General features: G+C 42.3%; 1 protein-coding gene across 1 annotated transcript in view; it reads right to left on the reverse strand.

Moving 5' to 3' along the window:
• LOC122795944 (baculoviral IAP repeat-containing protein 1e-like) overlaps window positions 1-22,169 on the reverse strand; it is a 521,014-nt gene that overhangs the window by 116,073 nt on the left and 382,772 nt on the right. Inside the window, exon 6 of the mRNA XM_044064427.1 lies at window positions 8,295-8,394. Coding sequence (XP_043920362.1) covers window positions 8,295-8,394 — 100 coding nt within the window. The remainder of the gene's footprint in view (window positions 1-8,294; window positions 8,395-22,169) is intronic.

Consider the following 22,169-nt stretch of genomic DNA (forward strand, 5'->3'; position numbering starts at 1 on the left):
CTGTAAGTTGGCAGTGAGGTGGGATGGGGTCAAAAGTTCTGAAGCTTGCAAATGGCGTCTTGCAGTAGCTGTCGAACTGCAAGTGTGTCCTACTTCCTTCTCTTCTTCTTATGTTGGATGGCAAGCACATTGCAAAGAATACAATTTCAGGGTCTTAATATTGGTAGTGAGCATCTCGGCAGGAATGGCCTTAGAGCTCAAAGGTTATTTGATCACAGAAAGAAAGTTACCAGTGTGAGACCATGCAACCTTGGGAACATGGTTTTCACTTTTACACTGATGGTGGAATATGTATATGAAAGAAGTTGTGACAGGTGGAAATGTAGGGGAATTGTTGCTCCACACACCCCAAAATGCTTTTGTTTTAATTTTTTAAAATGATCAGAGCTTCCAGACTGATTACCTTTTCTTTGCAATCATAGAAAGCACAGATATATGTGCCATTACCAGTAAAATTAATTCCATGCCTGAGCATTCATTGGCAGGTGTAGCACCCCAATATGTCCATTTGCCTGGCAATGTAACACCCAGCTGTCAAGTTGGTGTTGTTTCTGAAACAAAACTTTGACCATCTCCCTTCCCCTAGGATGGCACGCTCATTAACTTTCATTCCCATCCTTCCAAGCAAGCTCCTACAGCACCTGGGACTTCTAAGTCAATCCAGGCTCCCTTACTCTGTACCACAGAGTTAGCAGGGCAACTCCAGTTTTGTATGGCTCTAAGGAGCAGACAGCAACCCCTAAGAAACTATTACCAAAAAGATATCTTTTGTATTGTGGTGTACTCAGTTTTTCTTATTGTTAAGGAGATATGCATGTGACATAATAATAAAATTATGTATTTTATATAAAAATATACTCATTAATTACTTTAGTTCACCACCGTCACACACATTCATCAACTGTTCTTAACACCCAGAACCTTAGCACCTGTGTGAACTGATGCATTTTCCAAAAGTGAAAAAAATACTTCTTTCCTGTTTTTACCTTCATAAATATACTTTACAAAAATATATCAAAAAGGCAAAAATAAGAAATATTTTTAAATGGCACCACAAGGAAGTTACAGTTGTAAATTAGGCTGTCTAAATGAGAACCTGGAGACTCTGGAATGTGCATGTCTTTTTGTTGTTATCGTCATTGTGGCTTTTCTGTGTGACCTAACCATTTTACCCATTGTTTTGCATCTTATTTATGATATTGTACAGTCACCCTTATTTTAAGAAACACTGGGCTTCTTCACAAGCTAGGAAAGCTAAACTATACACTTAAGCAGTACCAATAAGCTCATAAAAAGGGCAAAAATATGTCATGTCTGCATTTAGTTGGGATTTGCTTTAGTGGTCTGAATGCATTCATAAAGACTTATAAAAAAGTAAAATACATGTGGGGTGTTGAGAACATCATCTAGCTGCAACACTTAAAAGAATCATTTGCATATATTCCATGGGCCTTCCTTTCAAGGAAATTTAAGGTACTACGCAGTGGAGACTTTAGTTTTCCTGGGCTTTTTTGTTGTTATTGTCTATATGGTTTTCTGTGTGACCTGTTTACTTGTTGTTTTGGTTAAAAAAAGAAGAAAGAAGTTGATTACCTTTTTTAAATAATGGCATTGTAGCTGTTGATTTCCTTAAGGTATCTGTTTCTGACATCCTTGATGACAGGTGACAGCTTCCTAATATGCTGTGCATGCATGAGAAGATAAAGATGCTGATAGTTGTGCAATGCATTAAAGCAAATGTAGTTTGTCTTTTTTTTTCTTTTTGTAGTGATTTAAAAGTACACAAGTTCTATTGCAAATGTGGTCATTTTTTTAATATTATCTGATGTTTGTGGATGCCTCTGTCTGTCTCTGAGCAGGATGGAAATTTTTGTCTTTCACCATCTTCTTACATTGTTTCATTTTTTTATTTTGGTAGAGCAGAGAATATGGAAGCTATAGGTAGCCAGACATTTTGTTGTGAGTAATGCTGGATTTACAATGGACATATGTGATGCCAATGCCCTGGCCCAGCAATCAAGAAGCCTCAGTCCTTACCACTAACACCATTGAGGGGTGGCTCATAAAGGAGGAAAGGTTAACAAATATACACAGTAAAGTGCAATTTACCTTAAGAGCACACAGAGATCACAGTCAGTCCGGAGCTGGTCACTCCCTTGCACTCCAGGTCCCCAATAAGACTCCCCACTGCCACATCTATAGGGTCAAGATCTCAGTCAGCTGGGCAAGCTAAAATCTCCAGCACCCTCTCTGTCCAACCAGTGCTATGTGTCCCTGCCCAAGTAGCTCACAAACACACACACTTTGAGATAAGAGTTTTATACAACCACACAGACACTCGTGGGGAAGGCTGGCACAAGTTCTCCAGCTGTGCCCCTTTTACCCAGACTATACTGTAGAAATCACTGCCACTACCCAGCTAATAATTATCAGCTACTCAAAGGCCCTTAAAAGGGTGTCCAATTATTACTGTGCAATATTATTATCCAATTGGTAACTGTGGCTGAACAGTCAAGGCTTATTTGGAGTGACTTGGACAGTAATTACTATAAATATGCAATGTACTCTAGAGCTTAAATTATCTCTACACAAAACAGCCACAGTTGAAAGGTTTTAAAATATTTAATAATAAATAATAAAACACAAGACAATACTTCTTACTACACAGTGCTAGTCAAGAGTACAGAGATCACAGAGAAATACTTAAAATAATTCAGTAGTACAGTTCTGACATCACATAAAACACTTAGACTAATCTTTCTAGTTTCTAGCTATTTCTAAGAGAAAACACAAGTCTAAGATAACTTACATATAGAAACAGGCAGAGTGCTGATGAGCTAAAAATGCTTAATCCTCTCTGGTTCTCTCTGTTTAAATTGAAGTTGCAGTTCTGATTCACATTACATCATTCTTCTCACTTACCTGGGTTCCCAGGCTAACAGAAACTGCATTTACATTCTTAACAACACCTTTTGTTATCTTGCAGCTGGCCAGGAAGCAGAGCAATAAAAATACATTTGCGTGTTTAAATCTAGCAATTTAACTCTTTGTTAAAACAATAGAACAATAAAAACAAAAACAATAGAAAGAATTTCTTCATCTACACTCTTCCGCACCACTGTCTACATCAAAGGGTTACAACATGCTTTACTTTGGTCAGTAGAGAGCACTGTTCTTTCATTTTTTTCAGTTCCACATCTAACAGCAGTTTTTTTTTCCATTTAAGACAACAAGCCTGTGCCTTACATTAATATTTACAAATAATAGAATTATGTATAAAATTCTATCTAGTTAGGCTGGCAGCCTTCATATCCCCCCCACCCCACCCAGAGAACTCAAGCTAGTTTTTCAAGTGACCCTTGAGAAACGTTGTTTGAGAGGGTTAGGTCTATCTGTGTATACCATACCCCATTCCCTGTCTTGAGAACCCATTTGCATTGGCATTGCTAATCCCACTGTGGTGCTGCACTGACATATGCTTGTAACCCTAGGCTCCATCTTAGCAACTTGGCATTTTGCTGGCTGGCTCTGTTTAACCATGTTAGGGGGTTGTGCTCTTCTCCCTCTGAAGAAATCTGGCTAAGTACAGCCCCCACCCCATGGTTCGAAGCATCCACCTGCACAACAATTTTTTTGCTGTAATCTGGACTGGCTAACACAGGGGGTCCTCCCAAAGCTTCTTTAAGCTTCTGGAATGCCTGCTCACATGCTGGGCTCCACACTACCTTATCTGGCTTGTTCTTCCTTGTCAGGGCTGTGAGGGGAGCAGCAATGGTACTATAACTGGGGACAAACTTTCTGTAGTATGCTGCTGTCCTTTAAAATGCCCTCACCTGCTTTTTAGTAACAGGTGCAGGCCATGCATGAATGGCTTCCACTTTGGCAGGTTCTGGCCATATCTTACCACTCCCCACTCTATGTCCTAGGCAGGAGACCTCTGCCATACCCACCTGACATTTGCTCAGCCTAATGGTCAACCCTGCCCTCTGTAGTCTGCCCAGCACCTCCCTGACATGCTGAAGGTGCTCTGGCTAGGAATGGATGTAGATGGCAATATCATCTAGGTAACCAAGGGCAAACCCTCCTGCTCCTGCTAGGATATGGTCTACCAACCTCTGTAAAGTCGCTGGGGCATTCTTCATCCCAAAGAGCATCTTTGAGAACTCATACAAGCCAAAAGGAGTCACAAAGACTGACTTCTCTCTAGTACTGGGAGTCAAGGGCACCTGCCAGTAACCCTTGGTAAGATCAATGGTTGTAAGATACTTAGCAACACCCAGCTGCTCTAGGGTCTCATCTGTCATAGGCATGGGGTAAGCATCCGACTCTGTGTGACTATTTAATTTCCTGTAGTTCACACAGAACCTGGTGCTGCCATCCTTCTTTGGCACCAGCACCTGGGGAGGCCCAGGGACTGTTGGAATCTTGAATCACCCCTAGTTCCAACATCTCCTGTACCTCTTCCCTCAGAATCTGTTTGACTCTCTCAGGCACTCTATAAAGGGCCTGCCTAATAGGCCTTTGGGGTCATGTATCCACCTGGTGCTGCCCCAGGTGGGTGCACCCTGGTTTCCCAGTGAATATGTCCCCAAATTCCTGCAACACTGCTAGGATTTCTCGAACCTGGGTAGGAGATAGCTGCTGGGACATTGCTACCCCTTCCACTGAGGTGTCAGCCCGAGCCTCATTGAGGAGATCAGTCCCCAGATCTCTCTCAGACTCCACTGCAAATGCTCAGCACAAGGGCCTCTCTATCATGGTAAGGTTTCATCATGTTAACATGGTACAATTTGTGCCCCTGCCTTCTGCCTAGCAGTTCCACCATGTAGTTAACATCACTTACCTTTCTTACCACCTTGTAGGGTCCCTCCCAAGCTGCTTGCAGTTTGTTGTGTCTGACAGGAATGAGAACCATTACCTGCTGCCCCACAGCATTTTCTCTAGCTCAAGCATTCCTGTCATACCACACCTTTTTCTGCTTCTGCCAGGTTCTACTGGGCCAAGCCTATGAGTTCCCTGAGCCTTGTCCTGAGGTTTAGGACATATGCCACAACAGACTCCTTGTGAGACTCGCACCTTCCCACTCATCACGAATTAAATCTAGCGGTCCCCTCACCCTATGCCCATACAGCAATTCAAAGGGTGAAAAACCTGTGGAGTCCTGGGGAATCTCTCTGTAAGCAAACAACAGATGGGACAATATTTGTCCCACTCCTTCTTAAACTGATCTGTAAATGCCCATAGCATGGACATGATTGTAGAGTTTAACCTCTCAACAAGACCATTAGTCTGGGGACGGAAGGGTTGGTCTTCATGTGCTTCACCCCACAGGACATCCACAGACAAGCCAGCAGGTCTGACATGAAAATGGCACTTCTGTCAGTCAGTATTTCTTTTGAGAAACCTACCCTGCTGAAAATCTCTAACAAAGCATTTGCCACTTTCTCTGCCTCAATGGAGGACAAAGTCACAGCCTCGGGGTATCGTGTAGCATAATCCACTACCACTATGATATACTTTTTCCCTGTGGAACTTGGGGTACTCAGAGGACCCACAATATCCACAGCTACCCTCTGAAATAGCTCCTCAATCACAGGCAAAGGCATCAAAGGAGCTCTCACCTTGTCTACTGCCTTGCCTACCTTTTGGCACTGCTCACAGGTCCTGCAGTACCTTGTTACATCTCTGAAATTTCAGGCCAATAGAAGTTTTGCATAATACGCTTTTTTGCATGTTTTATGCCCATATGACCTGCAAAGGGAATATCATGGGCTATGGATAGAAGCGCCAGATGGTAGGCTTTAGGCACTACAAACTGCTGTACTCTCTAGCCCTCCCTCAGGGGTCCACTCTCTATATAGTAACCCTTTGTACCAGTATACAGATTCCCCCTTTCCTTGAGAAACAGGTGCCTCCATAGCTACCTGCCTCATGCCTCGCAATGTAGGGTCTGAGAGCTGAGCCTGTCTCAACTCTCTCCTTGTAACCCTTCCCAGCTCCCCTTCCACAGGAAGCCTGGCATCCTCTGACAGTGGTGCCTCACTGACAGCCTGGGTACTACTACTCACCTCTACCTTTGCAGTCACTCTGTCCAAAGGACCATCAGTACCCACTAGCAGTTATGGTTCACCTTCAGTCTCACTGCTACACCGTAGCTCACTCCCTGAAGTAACCACTTCACCAGTCCCGGCTTCCAGTATGCAGTCTGTCTCGGTCTCCCCCAGGCTACCAGACCCACATGCTTGTCTCCTAGTCTGACCATGTGTAACTGCATAAGCACATCGTACTGCCTCGTCCAAATCCTTCCCTATCAGGACATCTGCAGGATGGTAGTTCAATACCCTTGTTGTCGCAACACAACCTACTATTGCATTTTGTCTTTCCCACTTACTGGCGCTCTCACCTTTTGTTGTCCACCTTGCCTCCATGGACACTTGTATGCTGACATGCTGCCTGCTCACCCTGACTAACTAAGCTAACAAAAGAAATAAAACAATTGTGATCTGAACTCTGAGTATTCACTGTGTGGCTGATTTAGAGTATAAAACATATTCAAAGCTCACTGTACACAAGGTACAGGGATTCACTCTACCCGCACCACTACAAGCAAATTAGTATTTGCCAAAGAATTAATATGTGGTGTGGATATCCCACCACTGCCACCAATTAATATGTGATGCCCGTGTCCTGTCCCAGCAATCAAGGAGCCTCAATCCTCACCACTAACACCAGTGAGGGGCATCTCATATAGCAGGAAAGGATAACAAATACAAACAGTAAAGTGTAATTTCCCTTAAGAGCATACAGAGAATACAGTCAGTCCGGGGCTGGTCGCTCCCTTGCTCTCCAGGTCCCCAATAAGATTCCCCACTGGCACAGCTATAGGATCCAGATCTCAGCCAGCTGGGCAAGCTAAAATCTCCAGCACCCTCTCTGTCCAACCAGTGCTTTGTGTCCCTGCCCAAGTAGATGACACACACACACTTTCAGATAAGAGTTTTATACAACCACAAACACACTCCTGGGGAAGGCTGACACAGGTTCTCCAGCTGTGTCCCTTTTACCCAGACTATACAGTAGAAATCACTGCCATCACCCAGCTAATAATTATCAGCTACTCAAAGGTCCTTAAAAGGGTGTCCAATTATTACTGTACAATATTATTATCCAATTGGTAAGTGCAACTGAACAGTCAAGGCTTATTTGGAGTGACTTGGACAGTAATTACTATAAATATGCAATGTACTCTAGACCTTAAATTATCTCCACACAAAACAGCCACAGTTGAAAGGTTTTAAAATATTTAATAATAAATAATAAAAACACAAGACAATACTTCTTACTACACAGTGCTAGTCAAGAGTACAGAGATCACAGAGAAATACTTAAAATAATTCAGTAGTACAGTTCTGACATCACACAAAAACACTTAGACTAATCTTTCTAGTTTCTAGCTATTTATAAGAGAAAACACAAGTCTAAGATAACTTAGTAAACAACATAAATTTAAATAGCTAATTTGTAGTGAGCCTGCTTATTCTTCACATCACTTATTGATTGAGATGAACAGAGGCAATATAGTCTGACCTTTTCTGTTCTGTTATCATGCGTTGCCTGGCAACTTAGCATATAAGTTTAAGACAAGGATTGCTAACAAGCTTCTTAAGGTAGTTTGGGTTTCTGCTTCTCAAGGTAAAAGTGCAGCATTGTATCACTCCAAGCAAGTCACTTAACCAGAAGTGCTCTTGGTCATCCCCTGAAGAGTTCACATGTATCTTAGTTGGCTTAACTGATCAACAACAGCCACAACAGAAAAAGCACGGTTTGCTTAAATCAGCAAGCTGTTACTAGAAAAGATAGGCTGGGTGTTAAAAGCTCAAGTGACCACAGCCAGCCCTATTCAGCTCATGGATCCCTCAACAAGCAGTGTTTCCTAAAATGCACACTCCGGATTAGCCAGAAGTGTGTTAAGTTACAATTTTATTTAAAAGGTCAAATAGCCACCCTTGAAGTCATTATACTCTGTAAAGTAGGGTGAAACAATACAGGCCAGACTAAAATTGTTCATTCGATCTTTCCCATGAAAATGTATGTCCTTGACACCCTGATCATATTTCTGTCTCGTAACAGAGGCACAGATGGAGAAGCAAATCCATGCAATTATGGGTGATGGGCAAATGACTGAATTTCCATGTTCATATCAGGTAAGAAAAAAAAAGAATTTTTTTATTCTGGTTCTCTATAAAGAGAGTGCACAATCATAATGAATTTTAAGGTACAGAGATGTTACTTACGTAGGAAAGTGCTTTAAATGTTCTTCCATTGGGACATCATTCACCTCCCATTGGCCCAGTATTCCAGCACAGCCAATGCACTGCACTCTGTCACTGATACCTACAACAATATATGAGAACATTTTCATTAGATAACATACAAGAGTGTTAATTTTAAAAATGTGCATAAAACTGTGTCATTATACAGTCCATTTACATTACCCCTACCAAACATGGCTTCCAACCAGGACATAGCACCATAACAGCTCATTCTCATTCTTAGAAACTGTCAATCAAGCCCGAGATTTTGGGAACTTAGTATCCACAGTGCTCCTAGATCTCTCTAAAACATTCAGTACTGTTTCCATAAGCACCTTCTAAGTCACCTCTCAAACCTAAATCTCTCCCAAAACACACTTTCCTGGTTTGCAAGCTATCTGTCAGATAGATCTCAGGCTGTGAACTTGAAAAAAAGGCACCTCACCTTTCTTATCCACCCCTACCGGAGTACCACAGGGATCCATCCTCAGACAAATGCCATTTAATATATTTATCAATAAGTTTCACTCTACTATTCCTAATGCCAAAGCCATCCAATATGCAGATGACTCTACACTTGTCTGCTCTGCCTCTAACCTCCCTGAACTCCTATCTAAAACTCAGACTGCCTTCTCAACTACTGAGATCTGGATGCACCAAAATCACCTTTCTCTCAATGCTAACAAATCTAAAATACTACTATTCACACCCTCAAAATCTTTCTCTTTTGATAAAAATTCCTTCCAAGTCCTTAGCCAAAGCAACTCTCCAATCAAAGTTGTTCCCTTTGCCAAACTACTCGGTATAACTATAGATGAACACCTCAAGTTCTACATCTATATTCAGCAAAATATAAAGAAAACTCACCAAAAACTAGGTATGCTATACAGGAACAGCCACTTCCTCTCTACTTCTACTAGGCATACTCTGGGCTCCTCTTACCTCCTTCCCTCCCATCTGTATGGTGCCCCGCTACTAACTAACCTATCCTCTTCCATCACTTCCAAACTAGAAAGCTGTTATCACAAATTTTCTAAATTTGCCACCAAAGCCAAACATTCCACTCATCACTGTGTTACCCTTCAATCCCTCAACTGGTTAGAATTCACAAATTACCTGGACTTCCACCAGCTCACTACACCATATAGACTAATATTTAATCCAACCAAATGCCCTGTTCTAACTAACATCATTCCTCCATACACCCCAAATAGAACTTTCAGATTTGAACACCAAAACTTAATTACTGTCCACAAACCTAAACATCCTGCTGGACAACTTCTCCTCTCCTTCTCCTTGGGTAAGAAATGGAACTGTCTCGTTTCCACACTAAGGATAATATCAAACACAAACAACTTCAAAACTCAGCTTTACACCTACCTCTCCTTCAAATGGCAATGTAACTGCATTCTCCCTACCTAGAACTCTTTAACAAAAGCCCCTGGGAGGGTATCCTCCTGAGTTCCTAAGCACCATATAGCTGGCTATAACCTTCTATAGCTAATTCCCATATGATCTCTCACACTCTGTAAATATTGTAAATAGCTTTTGACTTTTGACTTTGTGTGAATTTGTTAAAATGTATCTGCACAATATTTTTCCACTATGGGCAATATTGCTCATGCTTTGTATTATTTGATATGTAGTTGTACTTGTACTTTTATTTTTATTGGATTGCTATCTTTACTGCAATCTGTTTTATGGAGCTTTTCTCCCCGGGCCTCCACTGAAAACAGGCTCTCTGGGCCCAGTGGAATTCCCTGGTAATCAAACTGGAAATAAATACATAAAATAAATAATATTTATAAGTATTGATTGGGGTCTGATCCAAATTGTAAAGGGAAAATCCCTACCTGAAACCAAAGGAATCCCAGGTTACATTAGCAGATTCATTCCCTAAAGAGTCAACCAGGGTGGATACAAAAGAGTGGCATTTTTGATTACTCATCTACCTAAGGTTGAAGAGAGTGGCTTTTGACTCAGAGTGCAATCCATAATGGAGACCAAAGACTAGTCCTGCAGTACAAATTGTGCATTAATATAATTACACAGGGGGTGCATGGGGTAGAAAAGTGTGCAGGGCATAAAAACAAAGCTCTTTTCAGCTGCTTGAAAGGCATCATGCCAGGTTGTTCAGGTCTTCTTTCTTACCCTCCCCCCCGTACACTCATATAATAGGATTTCCCTTTTAACAGGGCCCCAGTCTCTGAGAGATAAAGCAGATAGATGTTAGGAATACCAGAGAAGAAGACTCAGACTGGACACTGCTAATAGTAGAATTTTACAATGGGAAGCAAAAAAAAAAAAATTATGTAGTTAGATAGATAGGTACACAGACAGATACAGATACATATGGGTATACTCTAAATAATCTAAACACCCAAATGTCAATGTCTCTAACATCGACAGAAGAAAAAAAAGCACTGAAACATCACTGGGCATGATTCAAGACAAAACCTTTATGCAAACAGAGTGTTTTTTGCATGGGAGAAAGCCCCCACCCCCCACCCCGACACCTTCCATATGGAGGGCTGAGCTCCCACAGTCCCTGCTAACTGATGTATTAACTAACTCTAAGATCACACAATACCAGGGAAAGGGTATATTTCTCAACCCTAGAGATTATTTATCTGGCACAACTTTCAAATGTCTGCTTTGTTGACCAAAATGTGTCAACAAAACCTATGTTCGGGGCAGAGGCTACTACTAAGTCTGAGTAAAAATCCACTTATACAGGTTGGTGCGTGGGGCCAACAGCATGAAGAAGCTCGGAAAGTCTGGGTATTCTGTGATTATTCTGGGATGCAGTTTTTATTTTTTTTAGACAAATGACTAAACTGACCAAGTGACAGTTATTTCCATTCAGTCAACCTCCACTAAGCAGTTATAGTCACTTCTACGTACAATGTAGACAACTGATTTGATAAAATGTATTTCACCCTTGTAATGTAAATAGTTGCTTTACATTAAAATATTGCTCAATGCTTCACATAGGTTCATAGGTGTTTTCTAGGCTGAGGACCACAAGGGTCTTTTTAAGCCTAGCCATACATCCCAAATCCCTGACAAGATCTTGTACCCTGGATACATGCAAGCAAGGTGTTGGGAGAAGAAACATTTACAAACAGGGGCCAGGGAAATGAACCATTTACAGCCTGCCTGTGTCAGACACATAGGTGCCAAACCAAGAATGAATTTCCTGTTCCCCATCCAGTTGTCCAAGTTGCATTTGAATTGGGTTAAGGACGAACTCTGCTTCACATGGATGGGGAGCCTGTTCCAGAGACTGGGTAGTCTCTGGGATACATACCTATCTCTCCAGCAGGTCCTATTTATATCACAGACAATGTTTAAGTCTTTAGAATGGGTAATTCTTGTCTTGTGCTGTTTGTTTTGAAGATATGCATGAGGTCTGACAATGCCATGCATAGATAACACCTCAATAGCCTGTAGGAGACAGAATACAGGGATAGGGGCCTTAAAACGGTTTGCACAGGACATGCTACTTATGTTCTGTATTCTTTTAGTAAGGAACCTCTGTGGATGTTCCAGTTGTTGAATATTCCTGCTGAAGTACATACCAAAAGGGAATTTGTACTCAATGATAGGGATGATAAATGCCAAATACAGTGGAAAAATAACTTGCTTGGACCTACGTGCCATATCTTCATTTATAAGCTGCACAAGACAGAATGATTTCCTCACTACTGCAGACAAGTTATGGTCAAAGGCTGGATTACTGTCTATGTGTGTCCCCAAGTTCCTGACTACTGGGTCATCTCTTAGGGATGTGTTTTCAATGTTATAGTTACCAGGGGTTGATGACTTCCCGAAGGATATTATTTTGCATTTCTTGGCAGTTAGTTTTAGTCTATGGTTCCGGCACCAGGTATTTCTTTAGGAGATTCAGTGACACCTCCTAATTTGCAATCATCTGCAAATTTAGTCATTCAGAGGCCATTGACATTAGTTTTGACTTCAGAGAAGCAAAATGTCAAAAAGGAGCAGTCCCAGAATCAATCCATGAGGGACTCTACTTGTGACTGACCTCTTCTTAGAAGTGGACTTTCCAGTTCTACCTGCCTAGTTCCTGTCTGTAAGTCAGCTAGCTACCCATTGGGTGACATAAGAGTTTGTACCTACCTTCTTGAGTTTGTCAACAATGCCTGAGTGGGGTATTGCGTCAAATGCCTTGGCCAGGTCAAGGTAGGCAGTGTGAACCATTATGACCTCATCCATTCCTTTGGTTACCTTCTCAAAGAAGTCCATCAGGTTGAGTAGGCATGACCTGCCCTAGATGATACCAAATTGGGTTGGGTCCAGTGTTGGGAGGATTTCTATGTCATTATTGATCATTTCCATGATAATTCTTTCCATGGATTTACATATAAGACTAGTGAAACTTACGGGTCTGTAGATGGCCCGTCTTTGTGCAGAGGGATGACTGTTGCTGTTTTCCATTCATGAGGCATGAAACCTGTTTGCAGGCTACATTTAAATAGCAATTCCAGAGGGCCTGATATGTCATGTTTCATACTATTTAGAAGGCATCCTGGGATATTGTCTGGGCTTGTTGATGCAGTGTTCTTGGCCTTAAAGAGAGCATTAAAGACCTGTTCCCTAGTGATAGCAGGGGGAATTATATGGTATTTCCTGAGGAAAGGTTGAGAGGAAAAGAAGGTTAAAGTTGGAGCTGAATTTATCAGCCAGTAGGTTTGCTTATATCTTCTGGCTTAGTATAGGTGGCTCCATTTACAATGAGCACTGCACACAATTGTGTATTGCCTTTGAGGTTGTGGAGATACCTAAAGAATGCCTTGTGTTTGTCCTTGGCCTGGGAGGCCAAACTTACCTCAAATTTGGCTTCAGTAGATCTTATTTGTCCTCTGAGTTGTTTGTTTAGCTTGATGAGACTGCTTTTATCCTCCTGGGTGCTGTACCTCTTACTTTTTGCCATGATTTTCTTCCTTCTGTTATACAACCTATTGGTTTTGTGATTCCACCAAGGTGGCTGAGTCAGTTCTGTATTTCTTCCTGGTGGGTACGGCTGCCTCTATGCAGCTATTAACATGCTTGTACAGAGTTTCTGTTTACAGTTCTGCATAGGCAGTAGTGTTCTCATGGTTTATGGGGCTTGTAATTTTGACAGTTTATCACTTAATAGCAGGAAATTAGCCTTAGAATAGTTCCTGAATATTCCAGGTTTAGCTGGGAGTCCAGATTTTATTTTTGCTTCAAATTAGACCATTTTGTGGTCTGACCTTACCAGGGAACACATTACAGTAGGAGGTGTGCAGGACTCTCCCATATTAGTGAGGACCAGATCAAGTACGGTTGCATCCCTGGTTGGTGTACTGACAATCTGGTCCAGGGAGTTTGTGTTCACAAAATCCAGAAATGTATGTGCCTGTATGTTTGGTGTAATATAGAATTCCCAGTTAATAATGGGGTAGTTAAATTCACCCATGAATATAGTATTGGATTGGATGGTGAGAGCTTCCAATAAGTTTAAATACATGTTATAAGTTTCCTGGGTTATACAGAGGGACCTATAGCTTGTAAGGAAGTGGTATTGGATTTTGCCTATGGTGATTTGAACATGGAGCAGCTCAAGTGCATTGCCCTGTTTAACCAGCCTTGAGGTATATGTAAATTGAGACACCTCCACCTTTGGTCCCTGTCTGTGTAGTAGCTGGTTTAAATGTGTGGAAGGCATTATAACCTTGCAGTATTGGTGTGCTCTCTGTGGCTTTAAACCATGTCTCAGTGACCGCACAGATGTCAGCATTATCTAGGGTGAAGAGAGTTTCTAGGGAGTGGAGTTTTTTGTTTAGACTCCTAGCATTGAGCAGTAATGCCTTTAGATTTTCTTGGTTTTGATTTGCTATTTTGGGAGCACTTTCAGTTTGACATTGCCTAAAAAAGCACTATGAGGGAAGACAATGTTTTAGCTAACATTTGAAAGTCTAGAGGGGAGAGGTACAGATCATCCCTGGCAAAGCAGCATGGTCTGTTGACCATCTCCTTCTATGCTGACAAATACTGTCTCCAGTCATATTGTGTAAATACATCTCTCATGTACCATATCAGTTTGTTTGAGATTTAACTGGTTGTCAGTAAACATGAGGCAAGTTCTACATTGCCTCAGGATGCCTCTATGCACCAAGCTGGTAATGGAGATAGTGGGAAAGGTCATATCCATGGCAACATACCCTTTTTATTGATTAATTAAACAGTTGGAGTGAAAATATAAAGCTTGGCTACTACTAGTGGTTGGTTACTACTAGTGCTGCTCTCACCACAGCTTCACTCTTCTGGGTTACAATGTTCCTTTGCTTCTTCTCTCACCAGAAGCACCAATCTCAAAATGAGAAGCAGGCCACTGCCTGCTTGGTGATCCACAGTCTTATCCCAGATGATGTAAGGGTCTGTAGGCTTGTTGTAGCCTTTTTCTGGTAGATGCCCTGAATAGCAACCACACCAATCAGGAAAGGCAAGCACAGACAATCACTGCCCAACCAGAAACAGTCAAGAACCAATGCACTCTGTTCTTTCTCTCACCAGGAGTAGAATATAAGCACAAATTCCAAGCTGTCACCTATGAAGCAGCTATTAGGCTTTGTGGTGATCAACCTTCTCCAGGAAATAATGTCCTTGTGCGCCTTCTTTCACCAGGAGAAAACAGAAGCACTAATCTGAATATAACTACTGAGAAGCAGAATGCGGGCTCTCCAACAACTGGTGGTCTTGCAGTAGGTGTTTAAAGGTAAGATGAAAAAAAATGGGTTAATATCCAAGCACTGCAGTGTGCACTAAGCAGCTGGATATAAAACGGGGTGACTTAAGCTTTAGCTGTCTAAGTGGAGACCACTAATTTTAAAAGAGCAAGATAGACTGAAAGGGGGTGGGTACATATTTATTCTGGTTCTATGGAATACACTGGCATGCCCAATAAATTTAAATAGTTGAAGGGGAGTGATTTCACAAAATGTTAATTTTGTGCTTACTCACAACAGCCAGTGAATGGGGAGAGGGAAAAGATACATGGTCAAATTAACATAAGGGGCAGGCAACTAGAAAGACAGCTGTGTTTAAGAACACAACAGCAACAGGGTGGAGGGGTGGGAAATTTAAAAAAAAATCTGTGTGACTAACAAGAGACACAGCTGTTGTCTCTTTCCAAGTTTTAATAAGCAATTAAAAGTAGAATCCAAGTAAAATATAGTGAGAGGAAAACAAATTACCGTATACAAAACAGAAGACAATAAAATAATACAAAATACAAGAAAGCAAAAGGAAATTAACCTTTCCCCTCGCAGCAAGTTGTGGCAGAGTCTGGGTGAGCTTTCCCAGTAAAGCTTTAAAATGTTTTATTTTACTGCTTAAATAGAAGGTTTAGCTCTTAGCTCCATCCCTCAGTTCACAGATAATTAACCTTAATTGACATGTTCTAACTTCTGTGTGACTTCTCAGTTGATCTGTTCTAATTTCTGTGTGACTCACAAAAGACATAACTGTTCATAGGTTCATAGGTTCATAGGTTGGTACTAGGCTATCAGCCCTAGGGCCTATACAAGCCTAGCCATAACAATTCCCTGGCTATTTCTTCCCACATTATTTACTTTCCTGGACCCCTGTCTAGCAGGGCGACTGATGTGATCCCTGGGGTGAATTTCCTTTCTCCCATCCAATCGTCAAGGTTCCTCTTGAAGAGGTCCAAAGAGGCACTCTGCTTGACATGTATGGGCAATCTATTCCAGAGTCTAGGGAGTCTCTGGGTCAGGAACCTATCCCTCCAGCATGTTTTGTTTATTGTGATGACAAGGTTTAGATCCCTGGAGCGTGTAGCTCTGAGGGATTGGGATTTCTTTAAGTGTAGCATGTCCAACAGCTCTGGATTTGACATGGCCTTGTATGTTAAGCAGAGATCGCCTCTGAGTAGACGATATGCGACAGAGTATAGCTGGAGTTTTTAAGGCGGTCAGCGTAGGGCATCTGCTTTAGGCCTGTGATTCTTTTAGTGAGGTATTTCTGAGGCTTTTCCAGTTGTTGAAGATGTCTTGAGAGGTACATACCAAATGGGGCATTGTATTCTATAATGGGTCTAATGAGGGATGAGTACAGTGGGACAATGACCTCCTTTTTTCTGGATGAAAAGCCCTTTGTGATGAGGTGTGCCACATAGAAGGTTTTCCTGACTGTTGTGGCAATGTGGTTATCGAAGGTGAGACCACTGTCCACCTGTGTCCCTAAGTCTCTTATCACACTTTCTTTGTTTAGTGTACTGCCACCTATATGGTAATTCATGGATACATGTTTGTTCCCAAAGGGGATAACAATACATTTCTTGGCATTGAGCTTGAGCCCATGGCTCTGGCACCAAGCATCTGTTTCTGTAAGGCCCTTTTGTAGAGTATCCACATCATTTGGGGATTCAATAATGGCTCCCAGTTTGCAGTCATCTGCAAACTTTGCTAGCCAGAGTCCCTTAGTGTTGACCTGTACTTCAGAGAAGTAGATGCCAAACAAGAGCGGCCCCAGGACTGAACTCTGAGGTACTCCACTTGTCACTTGTCTGGAGCTGGATTTGGAGTCGGCTACTTTTACAGTGTGGGTTCTATCAGTAAGCCATTTAGCAACCCATTGGGTGACATAGGGATTAATGCCCAACTTAGTAAGTTTATCTATGATTCCAGAGTGGGGGATGGTGTCAAAGGCCTTGGCAAGGTCTAGATAGGCTGTGTGGACCACCTTACCTTTATCCATGGCTCTGGAGACTGATTCAAAGAAGTCAGTCAGGTTCAGGAGACAAGATCGGCCCTTCACAAACCCAAACTGGGTGGGGTCCAGTGTTTGAAGGTTGCCAATGTCTTTGTTTATAAGTTCCATGATAATACGCTCCATGGCCTTGCAGATAAGGCTTGTCAGACTGATGGGACGGTAGTTTCTGGGATCCAAGGTGGATCCCCCCTTGTGGATTGGGATAACTGTAGCTCTGTGCCACTCAGTGGGCACGAAACCTGAGGTGAGGCTATGATTAAACATGACACTTAGGTGAGGTGCCAGTTCATATTGTAGTTCATGTAGTACACAGCCCGGGATGTCATCTGGTCCCATGGATGCTGTATTCTTGGCTTTAGAAAGTGCGTTTTGTACCTGTGTGGCCGTTATTACTGGAATTTGGCAATCTTCCTGTATTGAGATGGGCCATTTAGGGGGTGAGAGGGGGGTGAAGTTGGCACTGAATCGATCTGCCAGGATATTGGCAATATCCTTCGGATCAGTATATTTAATGCCATTCTGTTTTAGCTCAGAGCAGATCTGAGCATTGCCATTTAGATTCTTGACATAGTTATAGAATGCTTTGTGGCTGTCTTTGGGATCTTTGGCAATTTTATTTTTGTAACTAGCTTTGGAGGATTTTATGAGGCATCTCAGTTTCTTACTGAGGCTAGTAAGGGAGTTTTTTGCATCCTGGGATTTTCCTCTTTTCTGCAAAAGTTTCTTCCTTTTGTTGTAAAGTTTGTTTATGGCAGGGGACCACCAGATTGGCTTCCTTTTTTTAGATGAGAGCATTTTGGTTCTATTTGGGATGGCACGATTCATGCATGAGTGGATGTGCTCATACAGTGCCTTAGTGTAGGATTCAGCAGTTGAACTTTCAGTTCCCATCTGCATGGGTGTCATGAAGTTTGTCACTTCTGACTTGAGTAGCATGAAGTTGGCTTTGGAGAAGTTTTTTATGGTGGTTTCTTTACTGGGGGTGGGGTGGGATGTGGATGTTAAGGGTGATTAGCTTATGGTCAGACCTGACTAACGAGGGGGTGACCATAGGTATGGAGCATTGATTTCCCATGTTGGTAATGACCAGGTCTAGGATATTGGAGCCCCTGGTGGGACTATGGATTAGTTGATCCAGGGTGTTGGAATTGGTCTCTTTCCAAGTTTTAATATGCAACTAAAAGCAGAATACAATTAAAACACAGTGTACAGAAAACAAATCATGGTATACAAAACAGAAGAAGGCAATAAAGTAATACAAAATACAAAAAAGCAAAAGCAAACTAACTTTTCCCTCACAGCAAATTGTGGCACAGTCTATAGTCTAAATGAGCTTTTCCAGTAAAGCTTTGAAATGTTTTATTTTACCCCTTAAATATAAAGTTTAGTTCCTACTTCCACCCCCCCTCAGTTCACAGATCCATCCATCCATCCACAGATAACTAATCTTAATTGACCTGTTCTAACTTGTGCTCAGACAAGCTCCACGTGGGTTTACAGAGTGGTCCTAGCAGCAGGGAACTCAGAAAAGCAACTACCTTCTGGATTTAAGTATCTTTGCTTTTTTCACTTTAAATAGCTTCTGTAGCTTACCTTGAACTAGCCTGAACCGTTTTTTAACTGATTGCTGCATTATTTTAAATTTAGTCGAATTTGATCGAAAGTTTGCTTGTTTGTTTGTTTAATTTAACTGTGGAGGCTGCTCACAAAAGTGTGCTAGCCTGTGTAACTAATTTATCACTGTTTCTGCATTTTCTGTGTGTTTCCACCAAAAAAACAAAAAAAACAAAAAAAATAATCCTTGTTTTCCCGCCTAGTTTAGACCAGTTTACAGGCATTGCTGTATTCTGGGCTGTGGTGTAGTTCCTGTGTTGTCCATTACCTTACTTGGATAGAAGGAAGTTTCTTTGCTCACCAGTGGGAGTGGGGAGCCTTGAGCAGCCTACCCGTCCTTGGGGGAAGTGACCTCAGCACAAGAAGCTGTAGTAATTGGTTGTTTGGGACCATTTCCAGCTCTTCTGTAGTTCACTGTTTAAAATCAGCGTTTGCACGGCTTTGCACGGTCGTATGCATAGCGCAGCGCCAGTTAAACAAGGTTAAACTTTTTCTGGCTCTGCCAAGTCTGTTCTTCAAATTTTCCCTTAAGGAAGCTCTACTCTTAGTATAACCAGACTACTCACTGTATTATAAGCCTAGCACTTGTTTTCAATACTTCTCTACTAAGTAAGCACTCTCGTACTAAGTAAAGCACTACATCTACTTACCACCCCTGTGAATACCCACTTCCCTTAAAGGTATACCACTCCCTTATACTGTTTAAGCATGTCGAGTGGTAGATTACTGGCGTCGTCTCCAGTTCAGCTGGTCAATATGGGCATCTTGAGACAATGCTACAATTGTCTCATGTACACAGACAACCCTCTCCTCCTCCCAACAAACACAAATACATGTGAGAGATGCAACTATATAGCCAAACTGGAGGCTGAACTCTCTCAACTCAGGGCTGGCATGACCAGACAGGAGGAGATGGCAACCACACACACAACAATCCCAGTCCCACATAGACCTACCACAACTGCAAACCAAACACATAAAAACACAAAGACATACTCGGAGGCTCTAATAAAAAACTTACCAAAACAACAGAGGCTCCCAAAGCAGACATCCAAAAATCCACCACCTCAAAACAAAACACATGCAACACATACTTCAATAAATCAGTGTATCGACCAATCGCAGCCCTTAAGGCCAAACACCTTGCCTGATACACTAGTAATAGGTGACTCCATAGTCAGACACTGATGTCCCACTGACCAGGCTGGACAAGGAAAAGGTGACTGTGAGCTGTCTATCGGGAGCTAGGATCCGCCACATAACACACGCACTCAGGTCACTCCAAAGCAAGTACAAATATGACTCCGTCATTGTCCATGCTGGTGTGAATGACCTGAGACGTACCTCCCTGGACTACATGAAAAGAGACATAGAGGAGCTCTCCGATTATGTAGCCCAGGCTGGTATGACCCTGACCCTGAGCAGCATCTTGCCCTCACCAAGAATGATACCACAATACAAAGACAAGATGATCAGCTTTAACAATTGGCTCAAGTACTGGTGTCATTCTAAGGGGATCAATGTCTGTCTGCCTGGGATGATATGTTGGACAAGCCATGCTGCATGCAAGGGATGGCTTACACCTGTCACCACTGGGCTTCGGATATTGGCTAAGGCTCTTGCCACCCCATCGTGCCTTTTTAGGCAAGGCTCAAAAGACAAACCCACCTCCTTAGAAAACAAAAATGGAAAAAACTAAGGGTAATGCTGTTCAACGCCAGAAGTCTAAATCTCAAGATGCAGGCACTTGATGCACTCCTCAGCATGGAGAACATAGACGTCTGTGCAGTAACTGAAACCTGGTTCAAGGCTCCTGAGAGCACCCCAGCTACCAGGCTATACCTCGTATCATGCTTTTCGCCCCAAAACCCAGGCGAACCACAAAGGAGGGTGTCCATATTCATAAAGGACACCCACACCTCCAGGTTAGTAGCAACACATGAAGCATCAGAGACCATACAGGTGCAACTAACCATAGGCAAAACTGCTATACAACTGGTAGCATGTTACAGACCACCCTCCCAATCTCAAGAACCCCACTCAGCCTTCCTGCAGACATTGGAGGATATGAATGTATCACAAAATACCATCATACTGGGAGACTTCAACTGCCCAAACATAGATTGGGTACATTATTCTAGCCCTGATACACCAGCCCAAAGGTTCCTGGAATTCATAAATTCAAATGCACTGGAACAACTAGTCACCTCTCCCACTAGGGGAGATAATATACTAGACCTGATCATCACAAACATGGGGACAAAATGCTCCACACCAGAAGTATACCCCTCACTAGTGAGATCTGACCACAAACTAATCACCCTGGATATACATATCCCACCTCCACCCCCAGCACAAAAGACCACAGTGAAAAACTTCTCAAAAGCAGACTTCACTCTTCTTAAGACTGAGATGGTATCCTTTAAGCCCACTGTGCCAGTGGATACCACATCCCACAATGCCGAATCCTTCACAAATGCTTTCTATGGACATCTCCAAGAATGCATGGATCATGCAATCCCAAACAAATCCAAGTCCCTCTCCACCAAATGTAAGCATCCTGTCTGGTGGACCTCAGCCATAAACAAATTGTATAATAAAAGAAGGAAGCCACTGCACGTCAGAGCAAAATCCCATGAAGGGAAGACATCTCTGATCAACATTAGCAGAAAACTACGTTCTCTCATAAAAACATCCAAGGCAAACTTTGAGATAAAAATTGCTAAGGACACTAAAGATAACCACAAAGCCTTCTTCAGCTATGCTAGAAACCTGGGCAGAAATCCTCAGATATGCTCATAGTTGGTTCACAACAACAAAAAATACACTGAACCCACAGATATTGCTAACATTCTGGCTGACAGGTTCAGTGCAAATTTCTCGCCTCCTTCACCCCCAAAAGAAGAAATACTTATCCCAGCTGAATGTAATCTCCCTGTCATCTCAGATGTCCAAGTGAGAACCGCCCTAAGCAAAGCAAAAAACACAGCATCAATGGGACCTGACGGTATCCCAGGGTGCATGTTACGTGAACTCCAAGAGGAGCTAAACCCACACATAAAAATGCTATTTAACCTTAGCCTTACTTCGGGATATGTACCTGAACACTGGCGTACAGCAACAGTGGTCCCACTCCACAAGGGTGCCTCTACAGACCCTGGAAACTACCGCCCCATAAGCTTGACTAGCCTGGTCTGCAAAGCTATGGAAAGAATCATTATGGAACTCATAAACGGAGACATAGGGGACCTACAGACGCTTGACCCCACCCAGTTCGGCTTTGTAAAGGGCAGATCCTGCCTTTTAAACCTGGTTGACTTTTTCAAAACAGTCACTAGAGCCATTGATGAGGGCAAAGCAGTCCATACAGCATACCTGGACTTGGCTAAGGCCTTCGACACAATACCCCACCCAGGCATCATAGATAAGCTAAACAGCTAAAAGTAAACCCTTATGTCACTA

Source organism: Protopterus annectens, chromosome 2.part2 (assembly GCF_019279795.1).
Source record: "Protopterus annectens isolate FY-2018-M chromosome 2.part2, PAN1.0, whole genome shotgun sequence".
NCBI lineage: Eukaryota > Metazoa > Chordata > Ceratodontiformes > Protopteridae > Protopterus > Protopterus annectens.